This window comes from Hemibagrus wyckioides, linkage group LG07 (genome assembly GCF_019097595.1).
Source record: "Hemibagrus wyckioides isolate EC202008001 linkage group LG07, SWU_Hwy_1.0, whole genome shotgun sequence".
NCBI lineage: Eukaryota > Metazoa > Chordata > Actinopteri > Siluriformes > Bagridae > Hemibagrus > Hemibagrus wyckioides.
Window position 1 is genome coordinate 2,241,042 of NC_080716.1, and position 27,235 is coordinate 2,268,276.

Here is a 27,235-nt window from a genome sequence, read left to right on the forward strand (position 1 = left end):
TATAACACACTAATGATTGCTTTATTATCATTGACTAAGATGAAACGTTATTTATCTATTTGTAGCACATTTCTTACATCTTACATTCCTTTGTCCTGAAGACTTTCCTGTGGCGGAAAACTGACTATAAGCAAACTGTAAAAATGTTCAATAAACTTCACCATATCAACGTATGTTTTCTTTGTTAAACATGTTTTAGTTTTAATCTCGTTAGATACTGTAATGGATAACGTCTAGTAAAGGTGTTGTTACTATAGAAACGAGAAAGTATTACATTAAGAGAATTAATGTACATTTTTTAGCAGGAACTGCTTTCAGAGCTGCTGTTATAAGAAATTAAAAATAAAAAAAAAAGTCTTTTGATTAATTAGAATGAAGTATAATTAGATATAATCACCTAAGAACATTACGCCTAATGTTTTGTATGTGTACAAAGTAATTTAACACATAGTAATAAGAGATGAAGTGTAATATTTGGGACTGCAGTGGTTTCTATTTTATTTATTTATTGGTAATTATATCTAACCATGTGGGACTTCAGCTGTTGGTTGGACCGAGCTGCTTTTGACTTCTCTTGACAGCGCATTGCGTGGAGTGTAATGTGAATATGCACCAATCAGCCATAACATTATGAGCACTGAGAGGTGAAGTGAATAAGACTGATGATCTCCTCATCATGGCACCTGTTAGTGGGTGGGATATATTAGGCAGCAAGTCAACATTTTGTCCTCAAAGTTGATGTGTTAGAAGCAGGAAAAATGGACAAGCGTAAGGATTTGAGCGAGTTTGACCAAAAGGACCAAAAAAATTGTGATGGCTAGACCACTGGATCAGAGCATCTCCAAAACTGCAGCTCTTGTGGGGTGTTCCCGGTCTGCAGTGGTCAGTATCTATCAAAAGTGGTCCAAGGAAGGAACAGTGGGGAACCGGCGACAGGGTCATGGCTAAGGCTGCACGTGGGGAGAGAAGGCTGACCCGTGTGATCCGATCCAACAGACGAGCTACTGTTGCTCAGATTACTGAAGAAGTTAATGCTGGTTCTGATAGAAAGGTGTCAGAATACATAGTGCAGGACAGTTTGTTGCAGATGGAGCTGCATAGCCGCAGACCAGTCAGGGTGCTCATGCTGACCCGTGCTGACCACCGAATGGGCATGTGAGCATCAGAACTGGACCACAGAGCAATGGAAGAAGGTGGCCTGGTCTGATAAATCACGTTTTCTTTTACATCATGTGGATGCGTGAGTGTCGCTTAACTGGCATTGGAATCCCTGGGTCCTGCCATCCATGTGGATGTTACTTTGACACATACAACCTAAGCATTTTTGCAGACCATGTCCATCCTTTCATGGAAACGGTGTTCCCTGATTGCTGAGTCCTCCATATTCCCCAGATCTCAATCCAATCAAGGATCTGTGGAATGTGCTGCACAAACAAGTCCAATCCAAGGAGGCCACACCTAACAACTAACAGGAATTAAAGGATCTGCTGCTAACATCTTGGTGCCAGATACCACAGCACACCTTCACGGATCTAGTGGAGTCAATGCCTCGACGTTGAGGGCTGTTTTGGCAGCAAAAAGGGGGACCAACACAATATTAGGCAGGCGGTCATAAGGTTATGCCTGATCAGTGTAATATAGCCTCCCTGCAGTCCATTAAATGGCAAATTCGATTTATGAGTTATTACACAGCACATTTAAAGGCAGAGGTTGGAATTATGAAATACAGATCGTTTGTCTTATCTAAGAGAGACGGAGCTATCTGATCATCCCTCATGAGCTGTCAATATCATGAGCTTTACCCAATGGAAAGTAAACTGCAGCCATAAATATTTGATGAATATTTTGACAGCACTTATTTGTTGATTAATAATTTGTCGGACATGCAGTTGTGGAAACGGTGAAGCCTCTGCTGGAGAGAATAACGGCACTGAGCACTTTTCTGGAATATCTAATCAGGCTGAAGGTGTTGGAGGTTTGGAGACGACGACTTTAATACAGATCACAGGTTTTTAATAGGGTTTGTAATCAGAGGTGCCTTCAGCATGCATCTAATTCCTGGCAACTTGCCAACTGTTCCATACGATAAGGCTGTAAAATTATTGGCACCCTAACATTTAATATTTTTGCCTGAGTAGGAGATGTCTATTTTCTGTCAAGTGTTCCTGACAACTTTTTTTTTCTATGACCCTGACTGAGATCAGGTATCTAGTTCCTCTTTGTGTCCCTGTACCCAAAGGAAACAGGAAATAAAACAAGAAAGTAGTTTAAATCAATTAAAATAAAAAGTATTATTATTATTATTATTATTATTATTATTATTATTATTATTATTATTGTAAATCTGTTTATTTAATTTAAAAATTGGTAAATTAAAAAAAAATTAAGTGAGTTTAAATTTTAATTGAGTGCTTTATTTAATTATTCTATTTAATTTAAGTTTTTATTTTAAATTCTTATTAAAATTGTTTTGGTTAATAAACAGTTGCTTTATTATTATTATTATTATTATTATTATTATTATTATTATTATTATTATTATTATTATTGTAAATCTGTTTATTTAATTTAAAAATTGGTAAATTAAAAAAAAATTAAGTGAGTTTAAATTTTAATTGAGTGCTTTATTTAATTATTCTATTTAATTTAAGTTTTTATTTTAAATTCTTATTAAAATTGTTTTGGTTAATAAACAGTTGCTTTATTATTATTATTATTATTATTATTATTATTATTATTATTATTATTATCATTGCATATTTATGAAGGATGCTCCAAATTTTCATTTTTCACTCTTATGAAAATGTTTCTAAAAACATTTTTTCCTTTTTTCTGCATCTGCAGTCTCCTCTGCCTCCGTCTCCCTCTCTTCCGTACGCTCCTAAATGGATCACGTCCCTGCTGAGTCGCATACTTCAACGTTACACCTAACCCCGGATGCTTCCTTGATATGGAAAATAATTTGTTTATCCGCTCCTTTTTAAGACATGAGTCGAAAGCCTGGCTCGCTTGGGGACGTTGGAGGATAGAGCACTAATGATCTTTTTGTTTGATCTCAGTAGTAGTTTTTTTCCTGAGACATTCCCGACGGGCGCAGTGGTCACCGCGTGGGTCGAGTTAATTAAATACTTTATTTATGGACGGAAGAAAGAGCGGCATATGACGCAGGTAGAAGAGTTTTCAATTTAAAAAGTATGTAAAAGACGTCGAATACAAGTGCTGGGAAACATGTAGAGTTTAGATCTTCATAAAATGTTCAGATAGATAGGTATACCTTGTAAACAGCCCCTGCTGTAAAGCATGCTGGTGGTAGCATCATGCCGAGATCCTAATTAATATGACTCTTTTTAATAATTAATTTTCCAGAACTTTGTCCGACTTCTTGGTCTTCTTGTTTAAGTATGTATTCTCTGGGTCCTTAATATTATTATTTTATGGTCACATGACATTTTTACTGCATACAGGCCACAGAATTATGGAAGCTGTATTGATTTTTATATATATTTCTGGTTATAGCATAAAAATACAATTGTTAGGTAACTTGTAACTTATCTTTTAACAAGTTATGCATGTCTCGGTTGATTTGCATTAGCAGCACCAAACTTGAGGAAAGCATGAAACCTGGAAAAGGGATACAGCATCATTTCCTGGCTGGTGCACCGATAATAATGCTGCCGACGTATCAATCCGTCAAGCAGCTCAGCGAAATGAGCTGTAATGTTTTATGACTGATGAGATTTATTGTTATGACCTGCTTTCCTCACGTTTTAATCTTGTTTACGAGCCTCGAACGGCAGGAGAAAGCTAAGGGATATCAAAGGTGACAGCCTCATCAAACGTTAAGAAAGTCACACTAAGGTGTCGTGCTGCTCTAATAAGGAGCTCACCTTCTCAGCGCACGATGAGCGGTGGAAGAGTCGCTCTGTCGCTAACCCTCTCTGAGTGAATAGGAAAACGAGAGGAAAAAAAAGTCATAAACCAAACTTTATAGAAATGCAAATGAGCGAGTTCGCGGTTGCTATGTGAACGTCATACTGCCTTATGTAAATTTCCGTCAATTTGACATCATTTACGCTCACACACACACACTTTAAAGTGGTGTTCCTGTATCATTTTGCCCTCAGGCTTTCGTTTGCCCCCCCACCCCCCACCCCCACCCAGAAAAAAAAAGCTGATATGAATTTAAAAAACAAAGTTTAACAAAGCACAAACTTCCATTGTAACAGCTAACTAACTAATCTGAAGTAGATCTTACTGCCTAAAGTTGATTATTATTTTCAGTAATGCAGATCAAGTGATAATGAATCGATGATGCTAATAAATCTGCTACTACTCAAGAACTAACACTAAACAGGTGAACGCAGTCAGGTAACAAAGCAACCAGAGGACGGCGCAGAGACAGAACTACAACAGAAACAAAAAAACCTATTTTTTTGTCCTCCAAGTTTGTTGCCAGTTTCATCTACCAGTTGGCTCATGCAAATTCTCTTAATGCGCTGTATTCATTTTTACGACAAACAGAATATGAGTGGAAACTCTCAAGACAAAGGAAGCAGGGTGTAATTATGGTGTAATTCTGCTCTTGGCAGAGACTTGATACAATTTGGCCTATTTCCTTTCATGTACTTAGAGAAGCCTAGCAACCTGCTAAATAGATGTCAAATTAGCGATCATTGGGGTCCAAACACTGTTTATCTGCTTACAGGAATAGACAGATGTTATATTTACACAATTTGCACAATTTGGTCATTTATCTGTTTTTGTTTTTGTTTTTATCTCTTCTGCTTCTTGTTTAAGGAAGTTGGAAGCACTACATAACTTTAGCATTACCAGCACTAGACCATGTCATATTTGCTGTATAGTATAGAAAAAGCTTCCGCGATCATTGGGGTCCAAGCACCACTTATCTGACTAAAAGAATAGACAAATGTTACATTTACACAATTGAGTAATTTTTTTGTTTTTTATCTTTGGGTAAGGCATTTGGGAGCACTACGCAACTTTAGCATTACCAGAACTAGACCACATTATATTTACTGTATAGTGTAGAAAAAGCCTCGGCTTTAGCGATCATAGGGGTCCAAGCACTGCTTATGTGATTAAAAGAATGGACAAACGTTACATTTACACAATTTACACAATTTGGTTAGTCATTTATCTTTTTTTTTATCTCTTCTGTTTCTGGTTAAGGCATTTAGGAGCGCCACACAACTTTAGTATTACCAGAACTAGACCACATTATATTTGCAGTCTCCACTGTCTCCCGCAGTATAATATAGAAAAAGCCTCGGCTTTAGCGATCTTAGGGGTGCAAGCACCATTTATATGATTAAAAGAATATCTTTTTTTTATCTCCTCTGCTTCTGGTTAAGGCATTACGAGCACCACACAACTTCAGTATTAGAAGCACTAGACCACATTATATTTGCTGTATAATATAGAAAAAGCCTTGGCTTTAACGATCATAGGGGTCCAAGCACCATTTATATGATTAAAAGAATAGACAAATGTTACACAAGTTTGTCATTTACCTTAAATTTAACTGATTAGCTTGTTTCCTTGCCTCAATTAGTTGTTAGCTATATTAGCCTCGTAGCACCTTTACAAAACTTTACACGTTTTTTTTGTTTCTGTTGTAGTTTTGTCTCTGCGCCGTCCTCTGGTTGCTTTGTTACCTGACTGCGTTCACCTGTTTAGTGTTAGTTCTTGGCTGACCAGCTACATTTTACCTTTGACCATGCTTGATTATCCTCAGTGCCTATAAAAGCTGCACCTGGCCAGGATTTTAAGCTCATTTACTGTCCTTTTTATTATAGAGCAAAGCTCTTATCTCTTTTGTGTGTGGTAAGAGATTAGGGTCCCTATTCACTTTCCTTAATCTACTGTTTGCCTGGATTTCCACAAAGCAGCATTAAAAAAAAAAGAGAATGAAACAGATCCATTTGAGCTGGGCCAAAGTCCTTGTACTATTCATTCAAAAAAAAATAAATAAATGAAATCTTTGCAAGACAATGGCCTGCTAGACAGCTGTTTGCAAACCCTGCGAATTTGGAGCATTACAGTAATTCCTAAAAGACACGGGCTGAAAAATGTTTTTCCAGTGTCACTGACACCAAATAAATCTTCAATACAGCACAAAAAGCATTGCACCTCCGGGTGCTGAGAGGGTTGTAAAAAATGATGCCAACAGCTAACAGATGTTTGGGTCAGAGGCTGGATACACTAGGGGTTTTCAAACAATCCAAGCACTGAGATTCTTGTAATGCAGTGTTAGCATTTATGTACTGATTTATAAATGAGCATTTATGGATCGACTGTATCAGGTATATATTCCATAGCCCAGACTTCCTTTGTGTAAGAGATTTCAGTGGAAAAATAGACTTGATATTTAACCCGATGTCCAGTTTATGTAGTAAAAAAAAATTAGGGCAGTAGCAGCTAGGTGGTGAAAATGTTGGCCTAGTGATCAGGTCAAGAGTTAAAATCCCAGGGCTGCCAAGATGCCACTATTGGGCCCGTGAGTTAGGCCCTTAACCTTCAGATGTATAAATGTAATTTGCTCTGGATAAGAGTGGCTGCCAGTTTCCTACATTATGATGAATCTCTTCCGTAACACAGAATGACTGCACTGTATAGCTGCATTGCATTCTGGGACTTTGAATTCGACACAAAAGTTGGTAGTTTCAATTTTTTAGTAATGATGTTGAACATTGCTGGAAAGTGGTGAGTAAGAAGCAAAGGTCTTGGAGCAGCAACCAACCAACCAACAAATTAGCACCAGAATCAGTTAAACACATTGGAAATATTTCAACACAAGCATGTTAAAGTGTTTCAAAGTGGACTTTCCCTTGAAGCAAGTCTGGCAGAAGTATGTGGGAATTACAAACGAGAGTGATTCTATCATCTTTCATATCATAGACGTCGTCAGTAAAGTTACCAGTTTCCTGGGGGTCTTAAACATCTTACTGCACATTTCAGTTACATCTCGTCTTCAAACCGCTTCTCAAAAAAAATCCCTCTGAACACAGTGTGAGATTAGATTTGGTTGAAGGAAATGGTGTTAGTGCAAGAAAACGATTCTTCAAAGTGCAGGGAGGAAAAAGCCCATCCCAGCTCTGTGAAGTGGATACAGCAAGGACATCAAGCACTCAGCGAAACTGATCTCTGCATCATCTCCCGCATCCACTTCCAAATGATGTCATTCCTCAGCTCGAGTGGAGATTGAACCTTTCAAAAATAAAGGGGGTGTAATATATACGACTTAACCAATATGCTGTCTAAGGTTAAGCAGAAAACACCAGGTTATTACATTGCGGCATACTATGTTAGTCTATAAAGACAATCAATCACAATAGCAGGAAGCCCAACTTATTCAGACTTTTGGCTTTTTTATGCTTTTATTCAAACCAAGGCTAATTCTATTGATGCTAGCCTGGACAGGTTTGGACAGTAAAACTTGTTTCTAGGTTCTTACTTTAGGAAGATATCTATAGACATTATTAATTCTTTAACCTCTTAAACTCAAGAGTCACATTGGTTCACATTTACATTCCTCACGCTTGTAACAATTAGTTCATGAATAATTCACCATAGTTACTGTATAATGTGCTGTAGCATGAATAACTGAATAATAACTTGGGAATTTAGGGATCTAGAGCATGGACTTGAATAATAAATAAAGAATAAAAAAAAAAAAACCACCAGGCTATCACTGTCTACTGCGGCTCATGACTACAACTGCAAACACCGGATTAATTGCTGATCAGCTCCCTGTGGTATAAGACTGATCCTGTAAAAACACCTAAAGTAAAACTATTTCACTAGATATGTGGTTGTGTAAACTCCAGATAACTACCAAGGGCTGCGAGACTGCTGTGGATTCCTTCTCATTTGTGAATGCACACTTGCAATGCAGTACCTTCCGGGTAAAGGCATGGATTTACCATTAGGTCAATAAATACTGTCATCATTCAACCTTCTTTTCCTGAACTCACTCCTGGGTCTGAATAACAAGACACCCTGAACATACATATGTAACTAGCATTCTATTTCAGCCCTCATAATAACCAGAAATTGTGAGAATCAACTGTATACCAGTGTGTGTGTGTGTGTGTGTGTGCACATGAGTGCCATGACCTTTCAACAAAGTCATGATGTGTCTGTAGGATGTAGAATTTCTAATGATTCCCACCAGCTTTGCCTGGAAGCCTCTCACAGGGATGGTACTGGTTCTGTTGTCTGTGGTTGGTACAATCGCATAGACCCTATGATGCAGGTGATTGCAACAACAATTAAGACTGATCTGAAAGTCAGGGGTTCAAGCCCCAGCACTGCCAAGCTCCCTGTTGGGCACTTGAGCAAGGCTTTTAACCTTCTCTGCTCCACAGTGATGCTGTATCATGGCTGACCTTGTACACCAACCCCAGCTTCCACAATTATGTATGCCCTATGATCAAAGGAAGTGATGCTGCTTAGGGATAACTTGATAGGTGTTTGGAGACAACAGTCAAACTCCTGTTTGTAGAAGGTTCTCCAGGTTCCGCAACTGATTTTAAAGTTGCAAAATCTGGAGAATGTACATGGTGGCAACAGTGCAGATGTACTTGACAGGCATCCTTTTAAGAAATGCCCATGAGTAGGAGACACACCTAGGTAAGTGGAAGTCAGTGGTGATGACAACCAGTCTCTCTTTAGTCAGATAAGATCTATGAGTCCTTTCTCTTTGATAAATAAACAGTCTGATCTAAATTACACTGTAGAGCAGATAACAGGCACCAGATTCACATTGCCAGTAAGCATGCAACAATGTTGATTTTACTTTTAACAAAAAAATTTATTCAGACACACCTATTTTATAAGAAATCATGTTTGGGTTGGTAAAGAGGAACCTGAAGCGACTCCAGCACGAAAAAAGAAGATCCCACAATTGATACGGGTTTAGTGAGGATAGAGACTTGCCATTGTCTGGTTCTCCCTAAAAATATAGTACGTTGAGAACTAGGTCCAATTAACAAGCTGGACACCATCAGTGGAAAACCTACCAACAAGACCCAGGTTTCATTAGCAGAACTCGGTGGTCTAGATGCTGAATTCTGTGTAAAAACTGTAAAAAGTTTTGGATGATTCTAGATTAAGCAAATCATGAACTAGTGTATCCTGTTCCAGCAATCTTGCCATGGCATCTGCTGTACCACTGTAAAACCCAGATCAGTTGCTCTTATTCACGATAACCATGGATGATGGACCCACCTCGGGAGCTTCAGTACGAGGCACATAGAGCTGTCCGATCCTGTCCTGACTGCAGATACAAAAAAACTTGAAGGCCTCAATTCCAACTGGTTGAACATTCCAAACTCACAGTAAGGGGGTCATATACTTTCCTTTAGGAGAGTTCTATACTCTGGATGTCAACACATTATGCACAACCCAGCACAACATGGTATACAATTCAAATGTATAAAATGCAGACTTGTTTGCGTGAGCTTCATTAGGAAGAGTAATGGACCACAACCAATTTTAAATGTCTTTTTTTTTTTGCAGAATCACAATGTTGTTCTTTTCTTTTCTAGACTGCTAGGCTTGTAATGGCTCTCCAAAAAAAGAATATGCATGCACTGAACAGCATGGCTTTGACGAACGGAAATTGCCTAATCAAATTTTAATTGTGTTGTATATACAGATGGCTGAGAGCATAGCCAGAGAGACCATTTGTTTGGAATGGCTGAATAAAAGCAGCCTAGCATAAAAACGCCTATTCTAATCAAGAATCCCCCATTAATTTTCTGACGAGTCCAAATTAACACTTCAAATGCACCGTGATCTGCAAGAGACTTGATATTTGCAGTAACAATAGTATTCTTTTCTCGCTCCCCCCCCCCCCCACCAGACTCTATTCATCCAGCTTGATTTGCGCTAAAGTGGGTATCAATTCTAGCAGCATGAAAGTAGGATGGAAAGATCTTTTAGGGAGAAAATGTGCATTGATCAAGGAGTGTGTTTGGGAGGGCGGTCAAGCCTGCAGGGCTTTAGCACTGAGGAATTCATCACTATTGGCACCTGGGTCTGATTACCTCGGGGACCACGACCATTTTGTGAACCTGCGATAGAGAAAAAAAATGTCGTACGCTCTTTACTAGCGCATCACTCAAGAGTGACAGGACGTCACTGCGGTGTCAGTTTTGAGTCACCTTAGCTTAAGCTGGGGAGCTTGACTGCTAGCTTCCCAACCTTCAAAACACCAGGTTTAACAAGACAACAGCTTAGGGACCTTAAATAAATAAATAAATAAATAAATAAATAAATAGGTAAATAGAAGTCAAATAAATGTGCAAATGTGCAAAAGTTGCTAATAACAAATAAAAGCTGGCGAGCACAGATTAGCATTATGGCCATTAATCAGTCTGACACTAAAATTAGCAGCCATTTATCACTAGGTAGGTTAGCATTTTTAGGTGAGGTGGAGTGGAGTTTATGTAAAAGTGGATGTTTTTAAAGGGTTAACCTCTTGATTTGCCTCAAATGTTTGATCATAGAGTAACTCAGACCCTGTGATGTCACCATACAGTTCATTATATAAATCAAGCTTACGTTCTGATACAATACAATTACAAAAGATTTATAGTCATGCTAAATAGCATTTATGTTTAAAATACTCAAGTTTCACAAATTTGGCCTCAAAAAACACATATTCATCAGAGTTTAGTTGATTAGGAATTGTACAAAATGGCAGAAAACAAACAGAATTTGTTTACAGTTTGTTAGTGTCAAGCTTGCATATTTCTATACCGTTGTTTTAGCTTAATAGCTAGCAAGGTTGTGTACAGTTACCAAACGAAATGCTTGAAAACTAACTCTACTCATCTTTTATAACTAGTTACAGTATGCTAGCATTTTGTCTGAAGTATCAATTTAAGTTAAAAGTCACTCAGCTGTCTCAATTAGCATCTGGGTAGGTACAGCAAACATTAGGGCGAGTATTCCTTTATCATTATAGCATTGTTAGCTTTTTCTCAGTGGACTTGAGATGAAGATGAATGAAATAACACATACTTTTTATTCAGCCCAAATCATGTATTCACCTAAGCATATCATTATGCTAATTTTACCTAACAGTAATGCTAGCATTCATTTATCACCAGCATTTTTGTACAATGTGGCAGATTCATTTAGCATCTTGAGTAGCAGTTCTGAAACAAAACAGGTACGTTTTAGTGGAGTCGGCAGGTTTTAAAATGGTGAAGTATGCCATAATTTTTAATTCAGTCCTAATGCTAATCATGCTAGCTTTAATCATAACATTAAAGCTTACGTTACTTTAAAAAGGCCATGTTAGCATTTTCTGTGAGGCGGTTAGCCGAAGTTAGCGCCAAAACACAGACAGACTGAATTGCAATCTTACAGCTAAACTTTAAATTTATTGACCAAGAAGGACGTCAGCTTAAATTTTTTGCTTTGTATTGAACACTCTGTTACATTCTGATGAATAAAGGTCAAGAAAGCGACTCGCAGTTAAGTCAATGTCAGGCATTGTGTATTTTCATCTAAAATCTCTACTGTAGCCCTCAATCTATCAGCACTGTCACGGATTTGATATGCAGATTCATCACACTTTAATCAAAAATGCACTGCCATCGATCAAAACAAGCTGCAAAGGATGTGTGGAGGCACTGGGTTGACTCATACCCCCGAGGACACACACGCGCACACACACACACACACACACACATTCTTTGCAAACGTAAGACAATTCCTGGTGCTAATTAAAAAGTGGCTTTATATTTAATGTCCTGATTTAATTGAGATTCAGTCGCTTGCCCACATGCCTCCCGGGTGCACAGATTCAGAGCCCATATACAACAATTAAATCTAAATAACCTTAATGTTTCTTTAATAATGGTAATAACAGAGCCCATTAATGGGGACTTAAAATTCAATAGCAAGTGTGTAACACCTACATATGAACAGAAGGAGGCAGCCTTGAGGCCCCGCTTTGACGGAGCTATAGTCGTTTTGACTTTAAAGCATGCAAACATGTCTTCTGCTCTGTTTCCAGTTGACCGTAGATTTACTGCATGGCCATTTTATTAGGAACAGCTATAGTAACTAGTACAGGATAGGACTCTTCTTTGCTTTCATGTTGCATGGATTCCACTAGTTCTACCTCTGGGATTCTGGTCCATGTCGACACGAATTGCATCTGATAATTGCTGCCACCATTCTACCGAATCGCAAAGGTCCGTTTCTGGATTAAGATCTGGCAATTGGATATAACATTGCAATGCGCTTGTCATGTCAGCTGTCTTTAGCGGTCCAGTGTATTCTCAGATTTCTGTTCTTAGCTAACAGGAATGTGTCTCATGTGTCTCATCTCTCATAAGTTTAACATGCTGTGTGTTCCGAGGTGCTTTTCTGCACACCATGGATGTAAAGAGTGGTTATCGGCTCACCAAGGAAGTAGAGTGTTCCTGACGGTTCAAACCAGTCTGGCCATTATATTCTGACATCAATCATGAATACATTTTAACCCACAAGGCAAAATTCTAGCAGATCAGCCATTTTTTGGAGTACTCAGTCCAGCTGGCACCAACTGGCATGCCACGGTCAATTTAATGCTATAATGCAATTTTATGCTATTTGAAATGAACATTAACTGACGCTCTTTACAATGCATTCCTCTGCTGCCACTCTGTATGCGAGTGTTCCTCATAAAGTGGCCGGCGAGTGTAGTTGAACTAGGAGTATCTGACACTGTAGCATAAACAGAGGCTTAAAACATAAATAAACCATATAGGTGTTTTAGTCTGCCATTTAATATCACCGGCAGCTGAGTACGCCAAACCTTGTGCATTAGGAGTAATCAATTTCCTGGTTTGTGGTCAGACTCCAAACCTGTAAAAGATGCGGTTGTTGAGGAAATGACATCACCTGACATCAGGCTTTTTTGGTATGCAGCAGGTGTTAGCTTTTGCTTCACGGCTGTGTGCATGGGAAGTGAAAACAAGTTTACAGGAAGCCTCTCGCATTCTTGTAAGTGCTTGAGAACTCGGAATATCCCAGCTGTAACATTAGCATGGCGTCACTCGTCAGATAAACATCTTGATGTCGTACGAGAATTAAGCCGTTTAAAAGAAACGGTCATGATATGATTATATGATCTTCGAATGGTGGTCGTGAATATGTATACATTAATGCAAGGGCAGGGGTGTTTTTCGAACGGTTTGCAGGGTGGAGGATTTTTATTGATGATGCTAATTTTACTTCTGTTTACTTTCTCAGTGACTAATCAGTTGATGAAAGTGAGAACTCTGTGAAATCTTGCAGCACAGCCCAGTAATTGATCAACCTCTAATTTACCCTGCAGCTTGATGACTGACGAGGTATGAGGCTTTTATATGAAAGTAATCCTAACCTTCTAATATCATTTCCAATAAAATTATATCTAGAATCGAGAAGCTGAATTCGATGCTAAAAGATAACCCTTTGGAAATCCATCATCATTTAAATGTGCAAGAAAAACATTGCAATAGTAGGCTTCACCTTCACTTTCACTTAAAATCGCCATGAAAAAGATCATCACATCATGCACAGACTGCAAAGAATTATAGGGAACCATTTTAGGGAAGCATAAGGACTGTAGACAATACAGGCATCCCAAGCCAGGTGTCCAAGTTTCATATAAAAGCTTCACATCCATAAACATCCTCAAATATCCTCAAGAATGAACCTTTTATAACTTTTTTTTTATTAGTGCATGAGGTGATGTTTTCTCAGATTGCTGCCCATCAGCTTGGAAATCCAGCACTGTGTAATGGAATGTGTAATATTTTGGAGGATGAAAAAAGCAGCTACACGTCAAGACTAACTGTAAGGGAGGTAAAAGCATGTCTCTGAGCATGCAATTCAACTTGGCAGAGGTTTCCACAAGACATCATCCAAGAGCAGTACAGCAGACAATGTTTGCGGAGTTTGGGTTCCGGCGTCAATTAAGGCCCGATTCTGTCTTTAGACTATTTTGCATCAATGCACATATCTCCATAATCATACAGGTGTTTAATGAAAATGAAAATCCACAAGGCCGTTCAAGAATCATTTAAAAAAAAACTGTCCAGATATATTTTAAACCTATTGGGAGATGAAATGAAAGGGGCAGTGGATTAAGGCTCTGGGTTAGTGACCACAAGGCTGGGGATTCAAGCCCCTGTACCACTAAGCTGCCTCTGTGAGATCCTTGAACAAAACAATGGCCGCCTCTGCTGCACAAGAAAGTTCAAACTAAATGTAGTGCAAGTCATCATTTATCTGCTCCAGAGTACTATAGCTTACCCTACGCTCTGACCCTACGCAACTTCCTAAGCTGGGATTTGCAAAGAAAAGAATTTGACTGTGCTGGAAAGAAAGTCTTCTAGGAGATCATGTATAGATTCAAAATGCTTCATGGAATCAAAATCACACTGAAATGAACGTTAACACAAAGAACGGTCTGATCCCAAGACCAAGAAAATATCTGTCCATTAGGAGGCATAAGACGATGTGAGAGGAATCGGTCGATTTTCTTTAACAAGCTTACGAGACAGGAAGTAGCACTTTGCGTCAACACATTTCAGTTTCAATTTCTGCCTGCCACGTTTCCCCTTTCTTTGGCTCGGGCCTCATTTATAAGAACACATCTGACAGCTTTAACAAATGGATCCCTGGTAAACTGACGCTTTGATGTTTGTGAGTAATGAACAAGGTCTCTGGAGGACAGCTTCTGTACAATTTTAGGGTTCTGGGGTCTGGCTAGACAATTGCCATGCAACAAACTGATAATGAAAAGCACTGAACAAGTGCTACAGCAGACATTTGTGTAAGTGGTTGCAAATGAGGAACTGGTTTTGAGGCAAAAAAACTGACATGATAAGACAACAATAAGACAATGATCTAATCTTGTGGACTTCATGCTGTGTAAAATTTCATCTTATTAGCTTATTAGCAATAGATGGAAATTACATTAGACCCCCAGACTGGGGTCTGAGAGCCAGGACTCTATTTTTAAACTTCCTTTCCCCAGTTTTATTTATCATTCCATATTCATTACACATTGGAGCCTTTTTTTTTTTATCATGCTACATCATGATATATTTAAGCTGGGAGTGTGAAAGGTAGCAGGCGTCTCAGCAGACGTGGATGAAGCTCCTGCATCTTTCAGAGTTCTGTACCAGAATTGTCAAGCAGGTCAAAGAGCTAAGATAAGAATGCTAAACATTTTTGCTTTGCCACATGACTATGTAGAAGCCAAACAACTGGTTGGTGTACCAGGGGTGACTCTCACTAACATCAGGAAATCGAATTCATGAAATGGAATTGGGACAGAGGCTGAAAATAGCAAAACAAATGATGACGCAGTACTTTACTTTCCGTTCATAAACCACTGCTGTAATTATAGAAAGCTGTCATAAAGTAAATATAAATTAGTATTAGAGAGGTAAAAAGCCCCCATGAAATAGCTTCAGAGAAGTGTTATGTATTTCCTTTTCAGAGTGATGGTATGTTAACTGATTTACAGCCAGCAGCATTCAAAATATACCATACTCCCAGTAACTTAAAAAACTAGCTCACAGGGATAGCATCTACACCCATACCTCCGTTCATCAATTTTCCTGTACCATTTATCCTACGCAGAGTTTCGAGGAACCTCGAGACTATCCCAGGTACAAGGGGTGTAAGACCCAGGACGCTATGGACAGGGTGCTAACACATCACAGGGCACAGTTTAGTGATGCCAATCTGCTTTCAACAATTGTTTTTGGACTAGGGAGGAAACCGGAGTACAGTTGGCAGGAATTGAACCCCCAACCTTTGCGGTTTGCGAGGCAAACATGCAAACCACTAAGCCACCGTACTCCCGATACCTTTGCTCCAATAGATGAAATAATATCACCGACGGAGAAGCTCATAGTTCATTGTGCATCAAAGATTTGGATTAGTCTGAGGTACAACATACCCACACTGAACTGAGTTGCTAAAACCTATCCCCCCAGTCTGCACAAATTCAACCTCTTCCAAATGAACAAACTCCTGGGAAGACACACGTCCAAAAATGTACCAACATTTTAGAGAGCATTTCATTGGGCAAACAAAAGACTTGTTGAGTCATCAAAAAATTCGGAATAGTTTGCCCAAAATGATGAACTGAAAATAGTTGAACTATTAAATTGAAAATAAACAAAGTTAGTTTTTGTGTCTGTAACACTAAGGGCCAGGTACAATTAACAGCCTTCTCCATTGTCAGTTTGTATGAAAGGATTACTTATGACCCTAAGAAAAGAAAGTTCCTCTTGCTCTAGATGAGTCTTTTGGTTCCACATTGTGGGAAAACATGAAAGCTCTGTTTTAGTGTCAGTCCTGGCAGGCTGAGGCGTTATCACCGAAACATCATTAGTGCTGTTGCTGTTGCTGTTACAGCATGATAAGTCTGTAAACATTGCAATATTACCACGTCAGCACCAAGCATATGATATATCACCCACCGTATGAGGAAGTACCAGTTGAACTTCACACAAACACAACAAAGTGTTGGCGCTACTATTTTATTAGCTCTAATACACCCTTTTATTCATTTAAACCCATTTCTAATCTTCGGGTTTGAACGCTCCGTACTTTTATGATATGTAGCATATACAGAAAATGTGGTACTTTGACTCTTGTCGGATTTGATTTGATTATTTTACTTCACATTTTATAGTACAGTGGTGTATCAAGGTTGTCTCTGGTTGGTCAGAAATGCATCAGTATTTCTATTGTAACAATCTCATCTACATAATCATGAGCTAATAATGCAAACAAATAAAATAATTAAAGACATAATAATTGATATGGTGACATCAGAAGGAGATTCAGATTTTTTTGGGAAGGACACAAGCTGCATTTTCTTGTCTAATTAACATCGAATCTGGTGATGGAATGACTGTTTATAGCTACTATAACATCATTTGTTTTGTAGACGATTAGTGACGTTTTTGTAAAATGCATGCCATTGTTATTTACATTTAGCGGTAAAGCTCAGAGAGACCTGAAAGCACAAAATGAGAACCAACTGGTGAAAGTAAAGGAATTTCTCAGGGGAAGAAGTGGAGGTTATTTCGTTTACAGCGTTAAATATATTATTCGTACAGAATTAGGTGTGGATAAATGATACTGGTTGGCCATGAAAATCAAGAAATAAAGCTCACACAAAGAAAACTCCTTCGTTTCACTGTGTTGTGTCTTTCTCCTACGAAAGTTGTTCGGTGACAAGACAAGTGCACTTTTCATAGACATTACAAACCTAAGTATCTGTAAACATGCATGCCGAATGTCCCTATGATTACATTAGTCCACTGGGTCACCGCAAGTGAGATATTTTGATTAGGATGCCGCTCTCATCTTCCGCTCGAGGACGCACCTGTTCCCTGTTGACCTTTCTTACCCGTCAAACAGATCTGTCCATGATTGTAACGTGACTACACAAGGCGACAGACATGAAAGTGGATTCAGCTCTCTTCAACTGGTTTGACCTTGGGCTTTGACAAATGAGAACTCAGACGTGTCGCAGCTGAATTCTCCTCTAACTAAAAACCCTGTTTATTCATGACAATCATAGTAATAATAATAATAATAATAATAATAATAATGATGGTAATCATAACAAAACTGTATGTTGAGATTTAAAATGGTGCAATTCTTGTGCTAGGTTTAAATCTCACTTTGTTCCTACTTCCTGCTTGAGCAGTTATGCACAAGAAATAATGCATAATAATGTCTTTAAGACACTATTACGTCCATAATGCTAATATTTTTAAAACTATACACAATATCCTTTCAAAATGATGTCAAGATGATCGCTTTAATGCTAAATAAAGACACTTTTTTTTTTTTCTTACAGATTTTTTGCTCGACTATACTGAAAGGAGAAATTATATTAGGATTAGGAAATCCAGTAGAAGTCTAATGAATATGTGGGTTTTTTTTATTCAAAGCCCACATATCGTATATATAAACACACCTGACGTTATGCAATAGTGTACGAAAAGAGAATGATTCATACACGAAAATCACACAGTGTTATAAATGTATCATGTGTAGGGAAAAACTCGTGTACAGTACCTGATACATGCAGTCTCAAAATGAAGTCATTTTTAAGAAGGCCAAACTGTAAAACTGCACATGTGAGTCATCGACAGGATGTGTCTACATGTATAAGTGCATATAATCGGATGCAGCTTAAATTTGGTATTTTTACTCATAAGGACCGAGGACGAGGATAGGGTGACTTCTACCAGAAGGATTCAGTCGGAGCTCCAGGGCCTCTGCACCGATGCAGGTTCTAAAAGCAGTCTCAGTGCTCACAGGCAACCTGTAACTAAAGTGAATAAAACCCGATTAAAGAAATGTGCTTTGGACTCTGCAGGGGTTTGGATCTGAATGTGGCTGCTCAGAAATCCATGAAGTACAGGGAAAAAAAAGAAAAAGAAACTGAGTTCAGGTTTTTCCACTAGTGCAAAGTGATGCACATGAAAAATACCAGTATGTTCCTTCATTTTAATTGGTGTGATTGGTTTAAGGATTGGCTATTTACTGTTTTTATGAATAAGATAATTTATGCTTCATTTAATTTTCCAACAAGACTTTGAGAGTCTTTCTTTCACTCCTGATGTTTGAATTTTATTTACTACACTTCGAAGGAAAGAAATACTCCAGTTCTTGTGTACTATGTATATTTGTGTAGGGCTATAATACAACTGTTGACACAATTCTATAGTAATAGATCATGGAAATGTCAATATAAGCCTAAAAAATATAAAAATATAGTGCAAAAAGATCAGTGGATAATGTATGCAAAATCTATTTTTGTTTAGGCTACACAAAATAAACCTATACACATCACATACAAAAATCTTAACAGTTTATACTACAGATTATGAAGGGGATCAACTTCATATCATTAATTATTTCCCTATAAGAGCATATCCCCTAGTGTTTGATTCCTCGCATAATTAAATAGAATTTACAGAATTTATCCTGCACAGTTCATCCCAGGGGACTCGGGGGATACCCTAAAGAAGGGTGCAGGTCACAACTTGGGGCAGTGGTGGCTCAAGTCGTTAAGGCTCTGGGTTGTTGACTGGATGCTTGGGGTTCACGCCCCAGTTCCACGCAAGTTCCACTGCGGGACAGTTTAGCAAGGCCCTTAACCCTGTATCATAGCTGCCCCTGTGTTCTGACCCCAACTTCCTTAGCTGGGATGCATGTGTGGTGATAGTAAAGGCTTCTTGCCCCCAGTTCTTGCCCTCAACTGCGCAAACACTCGCATACTATGGACAATTTAAAAATACCAGTCAGTCTAGAAGACATGTCTTTGAACTGCAGGAGGAAACTGGTGCACCCAGAGGAAACCCATGAAGGGTGGGAAATGAACCCCACAACCCCAAAGGTGTGAGGCAAGCTAAATAAGTCTTCATTCCTCATAAATTTATGTTTCATGTTTTTGTTGCAGCATCAAACAGACCTTCAAGGATATTCATCCTGGCACTATGGAAATGTCGAACCTGAAAAGGTTCTTGTCCCTGCAATGGGGAAGTTACTCCTAGGACAAATGATATGGTCACCTCAGTCTTATCCAGTGGTCAAGAACTAAGTTCATAGCAATTAAATGTTGCCAATTCACAAAAGCAACAAAGTTTGCTTCTTTCCACCATTTTTTCAATAAAATCCACTGAATTGTTTCTTATACGCTGCTACCGAAAGCATTCACCATCACTGGGTTACACTCCTTCCATCAATCATCTCTCTACACCATTTCTTTAAAAAAAAAAAAAATAAATAAGGTAACACTTTACGCCTCTTCGAACGGGAAATTCTTTCTCAACCGTGTTACCGTAACATCTGTCTGGGGTAGTTCCCATTGAACAGGAAGTCTTAACAACAAGTATGGGAAATGACCTGCCAGGTACCAAGCTGTGCTTTGAGAATTTGTAGTTAAATAAGATTGATGTCCTGCTGTCTAGCTTCATCAGAGAAAGACAGAGAGACAGAGAGGAGGAGAGTGAGACAGGGGGAAAAGCATGGAGACCTTTGTCTTTCTGTTTCCTCAATTCAACTTCTCTGCCCCTAAGGAGGAAGTGTATTTCAAAATGCTCGGCGAAACCGTGTGGCGTGCTACCAGAATGAAAGACAGCCAGTCGAGGTAAATATATTTTTTATCAGTTTTATATTTTATTGCTGTCTGTATATCGAGATGTAGCGTATAAATACAGCAGATAGTACTTTATGAGGTTGACAGCTTGTGAAGTGTTTACATTGCTTCACTTGTTCATTTCATCAGAGCTTTGAATCCTGATATCCTGCAGATTACTCAATGCATAACCACAATCATCTGTAAATAAAAAGTGATTTAGATGTGGACTTTGTCGATACATTGTTGTTATCCAATGCTACAGCTTTTGACTGGAAAATGGATCCCTGACATGATATGATACGATATGATATCAGGGATCATCATAACAGTTTGTACATATATGTGTTGCAATGCAAGCCATGGCTTCTATAGTACAAAAGCTTCACGTCAAGTAGTCAAGAATAGATTATGAATAGATGTTAGGCAAAAACAAAGCTTTTATAGGTTTTCTTAATTCATTGCAACTCTGAAAGTCGTTTTTAAAGAAGTACAGAAATAGTTCATGAGCAAAGTTTATCAGTACTTCCCCTTATTATCGCCTCTTATATCGTACCTTCGTTTGTCTGCGAGGCACGCAATACGAATCACTCCGCCAAAGTGATTAAAAATCTAACATTTCACATGATCTCACGTAGGGTACTTCAAGGTAAGTTACTTCGGCATTGATTTAAGAGGAAATCTGTATTTCTACCTTCATGCTGATTCGTTTAAATTCCAGGCTCATAGATCCATAAGTTTAAGAGGCTTTCAAATAATCAAATATCTTTTAATTCTTTAAGCCAAACATTATTTAAAAACTGCTTGTTTTTTGTTTTTTAATTTATTGAGATTCCAATTCAATTTCTCAAACAAGCTACCTAGCATGAAGAAATAATAAATATCACTATAATAATGTCATGAGGCAAGGCCAGCTCTGGGGAAGGACCCTGGTGGGCAACAAGCTTTGTCTCAATTAAATTCAGCATTAGTCATCTGCTTAAGGTGCTGGAACAAGTCTCCTATGTAGAAGGTGTTTGTTCCAATTAGCTAAATTGGAAGGAAGTGGAACAAGGTCTGATTGACAAAGATGTTTTTTTTTTTTTAAAAGCCCGTCTGTCTTAGCGTACTACTTTCACTAGTTATTTAATTCATTTACAGTCAATGTAACGTAATTATAAAATATCACATGTATATGTATATGTTAACTTATAAAATAGCACTTGATCCAGCAACATTTTGCATTGAAAAAAGAAGGCCAACTTGTCAAGCCTGGAAGAAAGAAGACTACCATGTGGACACTGTTTGTTCCAGGAAGGAAGTGAAACAATGCATAATTGACATTAGAAAATAGCAAACCATGACAGTGAGAAAGTGACAATAAATGTCTATGTCAGCGCACTACTTTAGTCGATGTAGTTTGTTAGCTTGATGATTCAGGAGCTTATAACATGACAGTCGATCCAGCACATAGCTGAAACATTTTTTTTCTAATATGAAGTTCAGAAGGTTACTTGAGGCCACTAAATTAAGCTAATAATTATCTATTTGATTTGTTTGACTGGGTGAAAATGTAGTTTCTAGAATCTCGAAGGATATTTATAAATGTCAGAATAAAAGTCAGAACAAAAGTTGATCCTCGAGATCCGTCCATGGTACTGGCATTGTCCTATAGTGAGCACAATGGCTTGATATTTGGAGACCAAAGACATCCATAGACAGGCCTCAGCTAGGGCTTCCACTTTGGATGAACTACCTCTACTTAGGGTACATGGACCCCATTTTAAACACTGCTTGTTTACTAACAACCTTTACTTTTCATGCAGAAATAAGGACAAAGAAAAAGACAAAGACAAGGACAAAAAATATCGACTTAGCCTTTTGATGACCAGGTCTGGATCTCATGAGAATGTGAGCCCAGAGAAAAAGGTGCCATCAAAAACCAATCAGTAAGTCCTTCTTAAACATTCTACATAGACTAAATACTGAAATTTTGGTGCCATCCGGATTAAGAAATGCCGGTTTATCTGTGACTTACAGTATTCCACCTGAGGTCGCTTTGAAATGGAGCGATTCGTTTGAAGACCTTCTGGCACATCCAGGTGAGAACATTTTAACATTAAGCAATGAAGAAGTACTAGATGGTGCTTGTGTGCAGAGATCCTCTAGGGAACTGAAGCTTGATTGGAATAACAAAAAGATTCTGGTAGCTTGACATTTCGAACCAGCCCCAGAATTGCTCGATATGACAAACAAGACTAGCATTTACTGAAGTAGTCCAGCGATGAGGAAGAACTTTCTCTATAAAACTCTCCAGTAGACAAAACCAAGAAGGATCACTTCTGCATTGTCAAGCTGTACAAAAATGTCCTTTGTTCTGAAGGATCTGTTGTAGTCTAGCGACTGAGATCGATTAGCTGGGTGAATTCAGGCGATCGAATGCATATCAAACATCCCCCTTTCCTGCTTTAGATGGAGTGGAGACCTTCACACAATTCCTGCGCTCGGAGTTCAGCGAGGAGAACATCGAGTTTTGGTTAGCATGTGAGGATTACAAGAGTACAACTTCCTCTGCCAATCTGCAATGCAAGGCTAAGCAGATGTACGCCGTATTTATTGACACTGAGGCTCCCAAAGAGGTACGCTTGCAAACGCTCTTGTTCAGAACTTTATTAGCAGCTTTATTTTCAGTGGGAATTAGATTTACAAATTTAAACACCAGGAAGTGTCACCAAGTGATACTTGGATTTCATGGGCTTTCCATAACAATGTAACTACAAACGGATAAAAAAAAAAAATAGCACATATACTTTTGGAAAGTTTCAAAACTGTTTTGTCAAACTGCTGTGGTGCAGTAAAACTGAGGAACAAAAACAAACACGTTTCAGGTCCTGAAGACTATCCAATTGCATATCTCAACTTATTGACCAGTACATTTGAAAATTCATCAACAAATTCTGACCAATCAGATTAAAGAATAAAAAAAAGACATTATTTCTGATTGAATGGTGTCAAAATGGTGTCACTGGCTGAAAGGTTTAGTTAGCAATTTTTTTAGACTTGAATGAATCAGTAAATGACTGACGATATGATTTGATTCTTTTGAGTCGAGTGAGTTGATTCTTTAAAAAGTAATCGGTGATTCGTTCGATTCAGCAGCCGATCGCTCTTTGTAACTCATGAAATCAAATTCCTTTGAATGTATAATTAAAATAAATAAATAAATAATATAAAACAGTAATAATAAAACCACAGAGTCAAAGTAGAACTGGTACATTCATGCAAGCGAATTGATTTAGCCTCTGCTAGAAGTAGCTCTTCTGACAAAAAAAAGCCCCTGTGACTGAGAACCAGCATCAGCACAAGGCCAGTGGCTCAGTTTCACATGTTTTTCGGTTGAACTTTCGTGTCTATGTGGCTGCAATGAACAGGTTTTTGCAACGGGTATTGTGTCTGAAAAAACGGCCGAGCCACGTAGCCACAAGACCAAAGTGGAGACGTGACCGTGTGGTTTTCCTGCTAACATTTCACAGCTGGGCCTGCAAACCCACCATCCTCTCTACTTAGCCACCCACGCTTGTACACCCTGTTAAAAAAAAAAAAAAAAACACTTTTTACACGCTAGCAGAAGTCATACTGAACTCTTATAGTGTGACGAGTTGGTCATTAAGCGAACGCAATGACACCCATAATTTTCTCTATATTTTCAGTTCTTTATATATATTTCTATAGATATGTTAGCTGTATTTTTTTTGCACATATTTCGAACAGGACGTTAAAAGGAAAAAATTCAAATCAAGTGCAAACCTTGACGAGGAAATAATCAGTGATTCATTCTTCGGTTGACTAAATTTCTAGTAATTAACAAGCTTTTTAAATCGTTCTCTGCTGTCGGCTGTACGGAGCGTGAAATCGCTCATCTCGCTCATGTTTTGTCAAATATTTTGACAACCTCTATCTAATCACAAAGCAAATAGATTTGTGTTGAGATGCAAAACCACATTTTGTCCATGTGTTTCTTCCCTTCAGTAGATCTCAAGCAATTCATAAAAAGCAGGTTTAAAATTAAAAATAATTGCATTTCCTTTCAATCCAAATTGACCATAAAGCTGAGTTTCATTGACACACTTTGGTTTGTATCTAACCTTTAAAGGCTAACGTTTACCTCGCCTAGCGAGAGAAAGTGTGTCTGAACCAGATAGCGAGATGACTCGCTGTGGTGCGAGCTAACAAAAAGTGGTGTTCAGAAATCTCTGCAAGATCATGATGATATAATGTCACATGACTTGATATGATATGATGCAGTTAGTACCATGCTTAAATGCATATAAATATAAATATATATTGCATTATGTCTTCCAGATTAACATCGATCACTCTACCAAGCAGGACATTCAGAAGAACATCGCACAACCGACGGCATCATGTTTCGATTCGGCGCAGACCAAAATCTACACTTTGATGAAGAAGGACTGCTACCCACGCTTCCTCACCTCGGACATCTACCTGAGTCTGACCAAAAGGAAAGCACCTCCGGCCATGACCAGGAGACGGTCCAGATCGTTTGTCTTCAGCGACCGTGAGGATAGCGCAGCAGCCTGGTTGTAGCTCCTCTTCGATGATTGTTAGCGTAACGGTTTCTACCAGCACAGCTCAGCGCTTTGGACGGAAGCAAAAGGGTTGAGTTTAGAGTCTAATTTTTTCACAGATTTGATCAGATGACGTTGTGAAATGATGCGTTCACTTAGTACAAAAATACCGATCAAAGTAGCTAGATATGGGACTCTGTTAACGTTAGCTAGCGAAATCTTAAACTTAGACGACGTCAGTATCGTCTGTCTAGCTTCTACTTAAACTTAGCTGTTTTTAATGTCGGTGTTTGGCGAAAGAACAGCGATTCTGACCTGTTTATATTAACATGCTTGATCTAATCTGTTTAAAATTGTTTCGTTTGCAGAGATTTTTATCATAATCATAATGCTGATAATGATCTAAAGCTAATAATCGGTCGATTAGGGTTTTTATCCCTAAGGAGACATGGAAGGAGTCTCCGGTTCCAGAGCGTTATAACAGTCAGAGAAAGTCTTTAAGATGAAGAAGTTTCTCTTAGAATAAAAAAGGTGAGAGTACGACTATTTATAGCTGCTATAACATAAGTGATAACTAGTTTGAATATTATCCTGTAAACGTTTAAACATTACGTCCCCCAGGAGTCACAGCAAGCTAGTTAATCACAGACAATGTCATCTGATTATATTCACGTTTTCGTGATCGAATGTAGTTTAAGCTCCGCCCCTTGTTGTCCCAAGAAACTCTGGACACCATGGCAATTTTTTTTTTTTTTTAATTTAGAATACCTATAAGTATTAATCTGAGACCTAGGAAAACCTGTTTAAAGCTATAAAAAGATTTTTATCTATTATAAATATTACTGAGCAATACTATCTCTAGTATTCAAGTATTGATGCGAGCCATGAATTATTTATTACATCGATTCAGACTTTTCCCTTTGCCAAGAGATTTTCATGCTAATCTCTTTTCATGAACACGATTACGATCTTAGCTTTAATTTGTAAATTGTATATACAAACCTGTGTGATCATTGTGTCATAATAAAGAAAAAATGTTTCTCAGTAAATGATTTGCTTAATGATGGTGGAAGTTTTATATGATATACAAAACTTGCTTTGCTAGCAAAAGTAACACAACGTACCTAAAACAGAGGTAGGATTTAAATAGAAACTTTTTCACTGCTGTCCTCTATTGTGTGAATTGTTTAATATTGGTTTCTGATTGATTCGAGTTGAATAAGTCGACTAGATGTCACCTAGTTGACGCAGAGGGTCAAGAAAGCAGTAGTTTCTTGCTAGTCTGTTGAAGCTTCAAGCTTGAAATGCACCAGATGACATCATTCCCCAATCTGTTGCACTCGGAAGTCTTTTATAATTATTATTATTATCTTCTTTTGATTTAACGGACCTTTTAATGTCTGTTATATATCAGAGTGAGCTCAGAGAGAGCTCTATTTTTGTTGTATTTCATTGTTACTAAGGATGAGTCAAGTCAAGAGTCAAGAATCAAGAAGCTTTTATTGTCATTTCAACCACATATAGCTGATGCAGTACACAGTGAAATGAGACAGTGTTTCTCCAGGACCGTGGTGCTACATAAAACAAGGACTGAAAGTAAGTCGTCCTAGCCACATGAAGTGCATTGTGTGCAACCTAGTGCAAATAGTGACAAAAAGACAAAACAGTACAGGACAGATACACAAAATAGCGCCGACCAGTATACATTCTGTATACTGGAACCAAAGAGGGTAAACATACACTATATTGTCGAAGGTTTTAAGACACCCCTCCAAATCAGTGAATTGGTGACTGCTTCTACAAACATTTGTGAAAGAATGGGTCGCTCTCAGGAGCTCAGTGAATTCAAGCGTGGTACTGTGATATGTTGTCACCTGTGCAATAACTCCATTCGTGAAATTTCCTCACTACTAAATTCCACGGTTAACTGTTAGTGGTATTATAACAAAGTGGAAGCAATTGGGAACAACAGCAACTCAGCCACAAAGTGGTAGTCCACTTAAAATCACAGAGAGGGGTTAGCACATGCTGAGGCACACAGTGAGCAGAAGATACCGACTTTCTGCAGTGTCAATAGGTACAGACCTCCAAACTTAATGTGGCCTTCAGATTAGCTCAAGAACAGTGTGCAGAGAGCTTTATGGAATGGGTTTTCATGGCCGAGCAGCTGCATCCATGGCTTGGACGAGGCTGGGTTTGGAGGTTGCCAGGAGAAAGGTACTTGCCTGACTGCACTGTGCCAAGTGTAAAGGTTGGTGGAGGGGGGTTATGGTTTGAGGTTGTTTTTCAGGGTTTGGGCCTGTTAGGGGCTTAGTTCCAGTGAAAGGAACTCTTAATGTTTTGGCGTACCAAGACATTTTGTACAATTTCATGCTCCCAACTTTATGGAAACAGTTTGGGTATGACCCCTTCCACACCAGTGCACAAAGCAAGGTCCATAAAGACATGGATGACAGAGTCTGGTGTGGAGGAACTT

The 27,235-nt window shown here is 38.4% G+C and overlaps 1 protein-coding gene across 1 annotated transcript; it reads left to right on the forward strand.

Annotated features, from left to right (window-relative positions):
- Positions 1-19,913: 19,913 nt before the first annotated feature.
- rgs18 (regulator of G protein signaling 18) lies at positions 19,914-25,783 on the forward strand. The gene is made up of 5 exons (XM_058393774.1): positions 19,914-20,203; positions 21,997-22,119; positions 22,211-22,272; positions 22,643-22,809; positions 24,533-25,783. The coding sequence occupies exons 1-5, from the start codon at positions 20,082-20,084 to the stop codon at positions 24,776-24,778; spliced, it is 720 nt and encodes a 239-aa protein (XP_058249757.1). The 5' UTR covers positions 19,914-20,081; the 3' UTR covers positions 24,779-25,783.
- The last annotated feature ends 1,452 nt before the right edge of the window (positions 25,784-27,235 follow it).

Excerpts from the sequence above, each read along its gene's own strand:
- rgs18 (XM_058393774.1), top strand. The coding sequence starts at position 20,082 with ATGGAGACCTTTGTCTTTCTGTTTCCTCAATTCAACTTCTCTGCCCCT. Across the intron at positions 22,120-22,210 it reads GTGCCATCAAAAACCAATCA|TATTCCACCTGAGGTCGCTT; the intron begins GTAAGTCCTTCT and ends TGTGACTTACAG. Across the intron at positions 22,273-22,642 it reads AGACCTTCTGGCACATCCAG|ATGGAGTGGAGACCTTCACA; the intron begins GTGAGAACATTT and ends TTCCTGCTTTAG.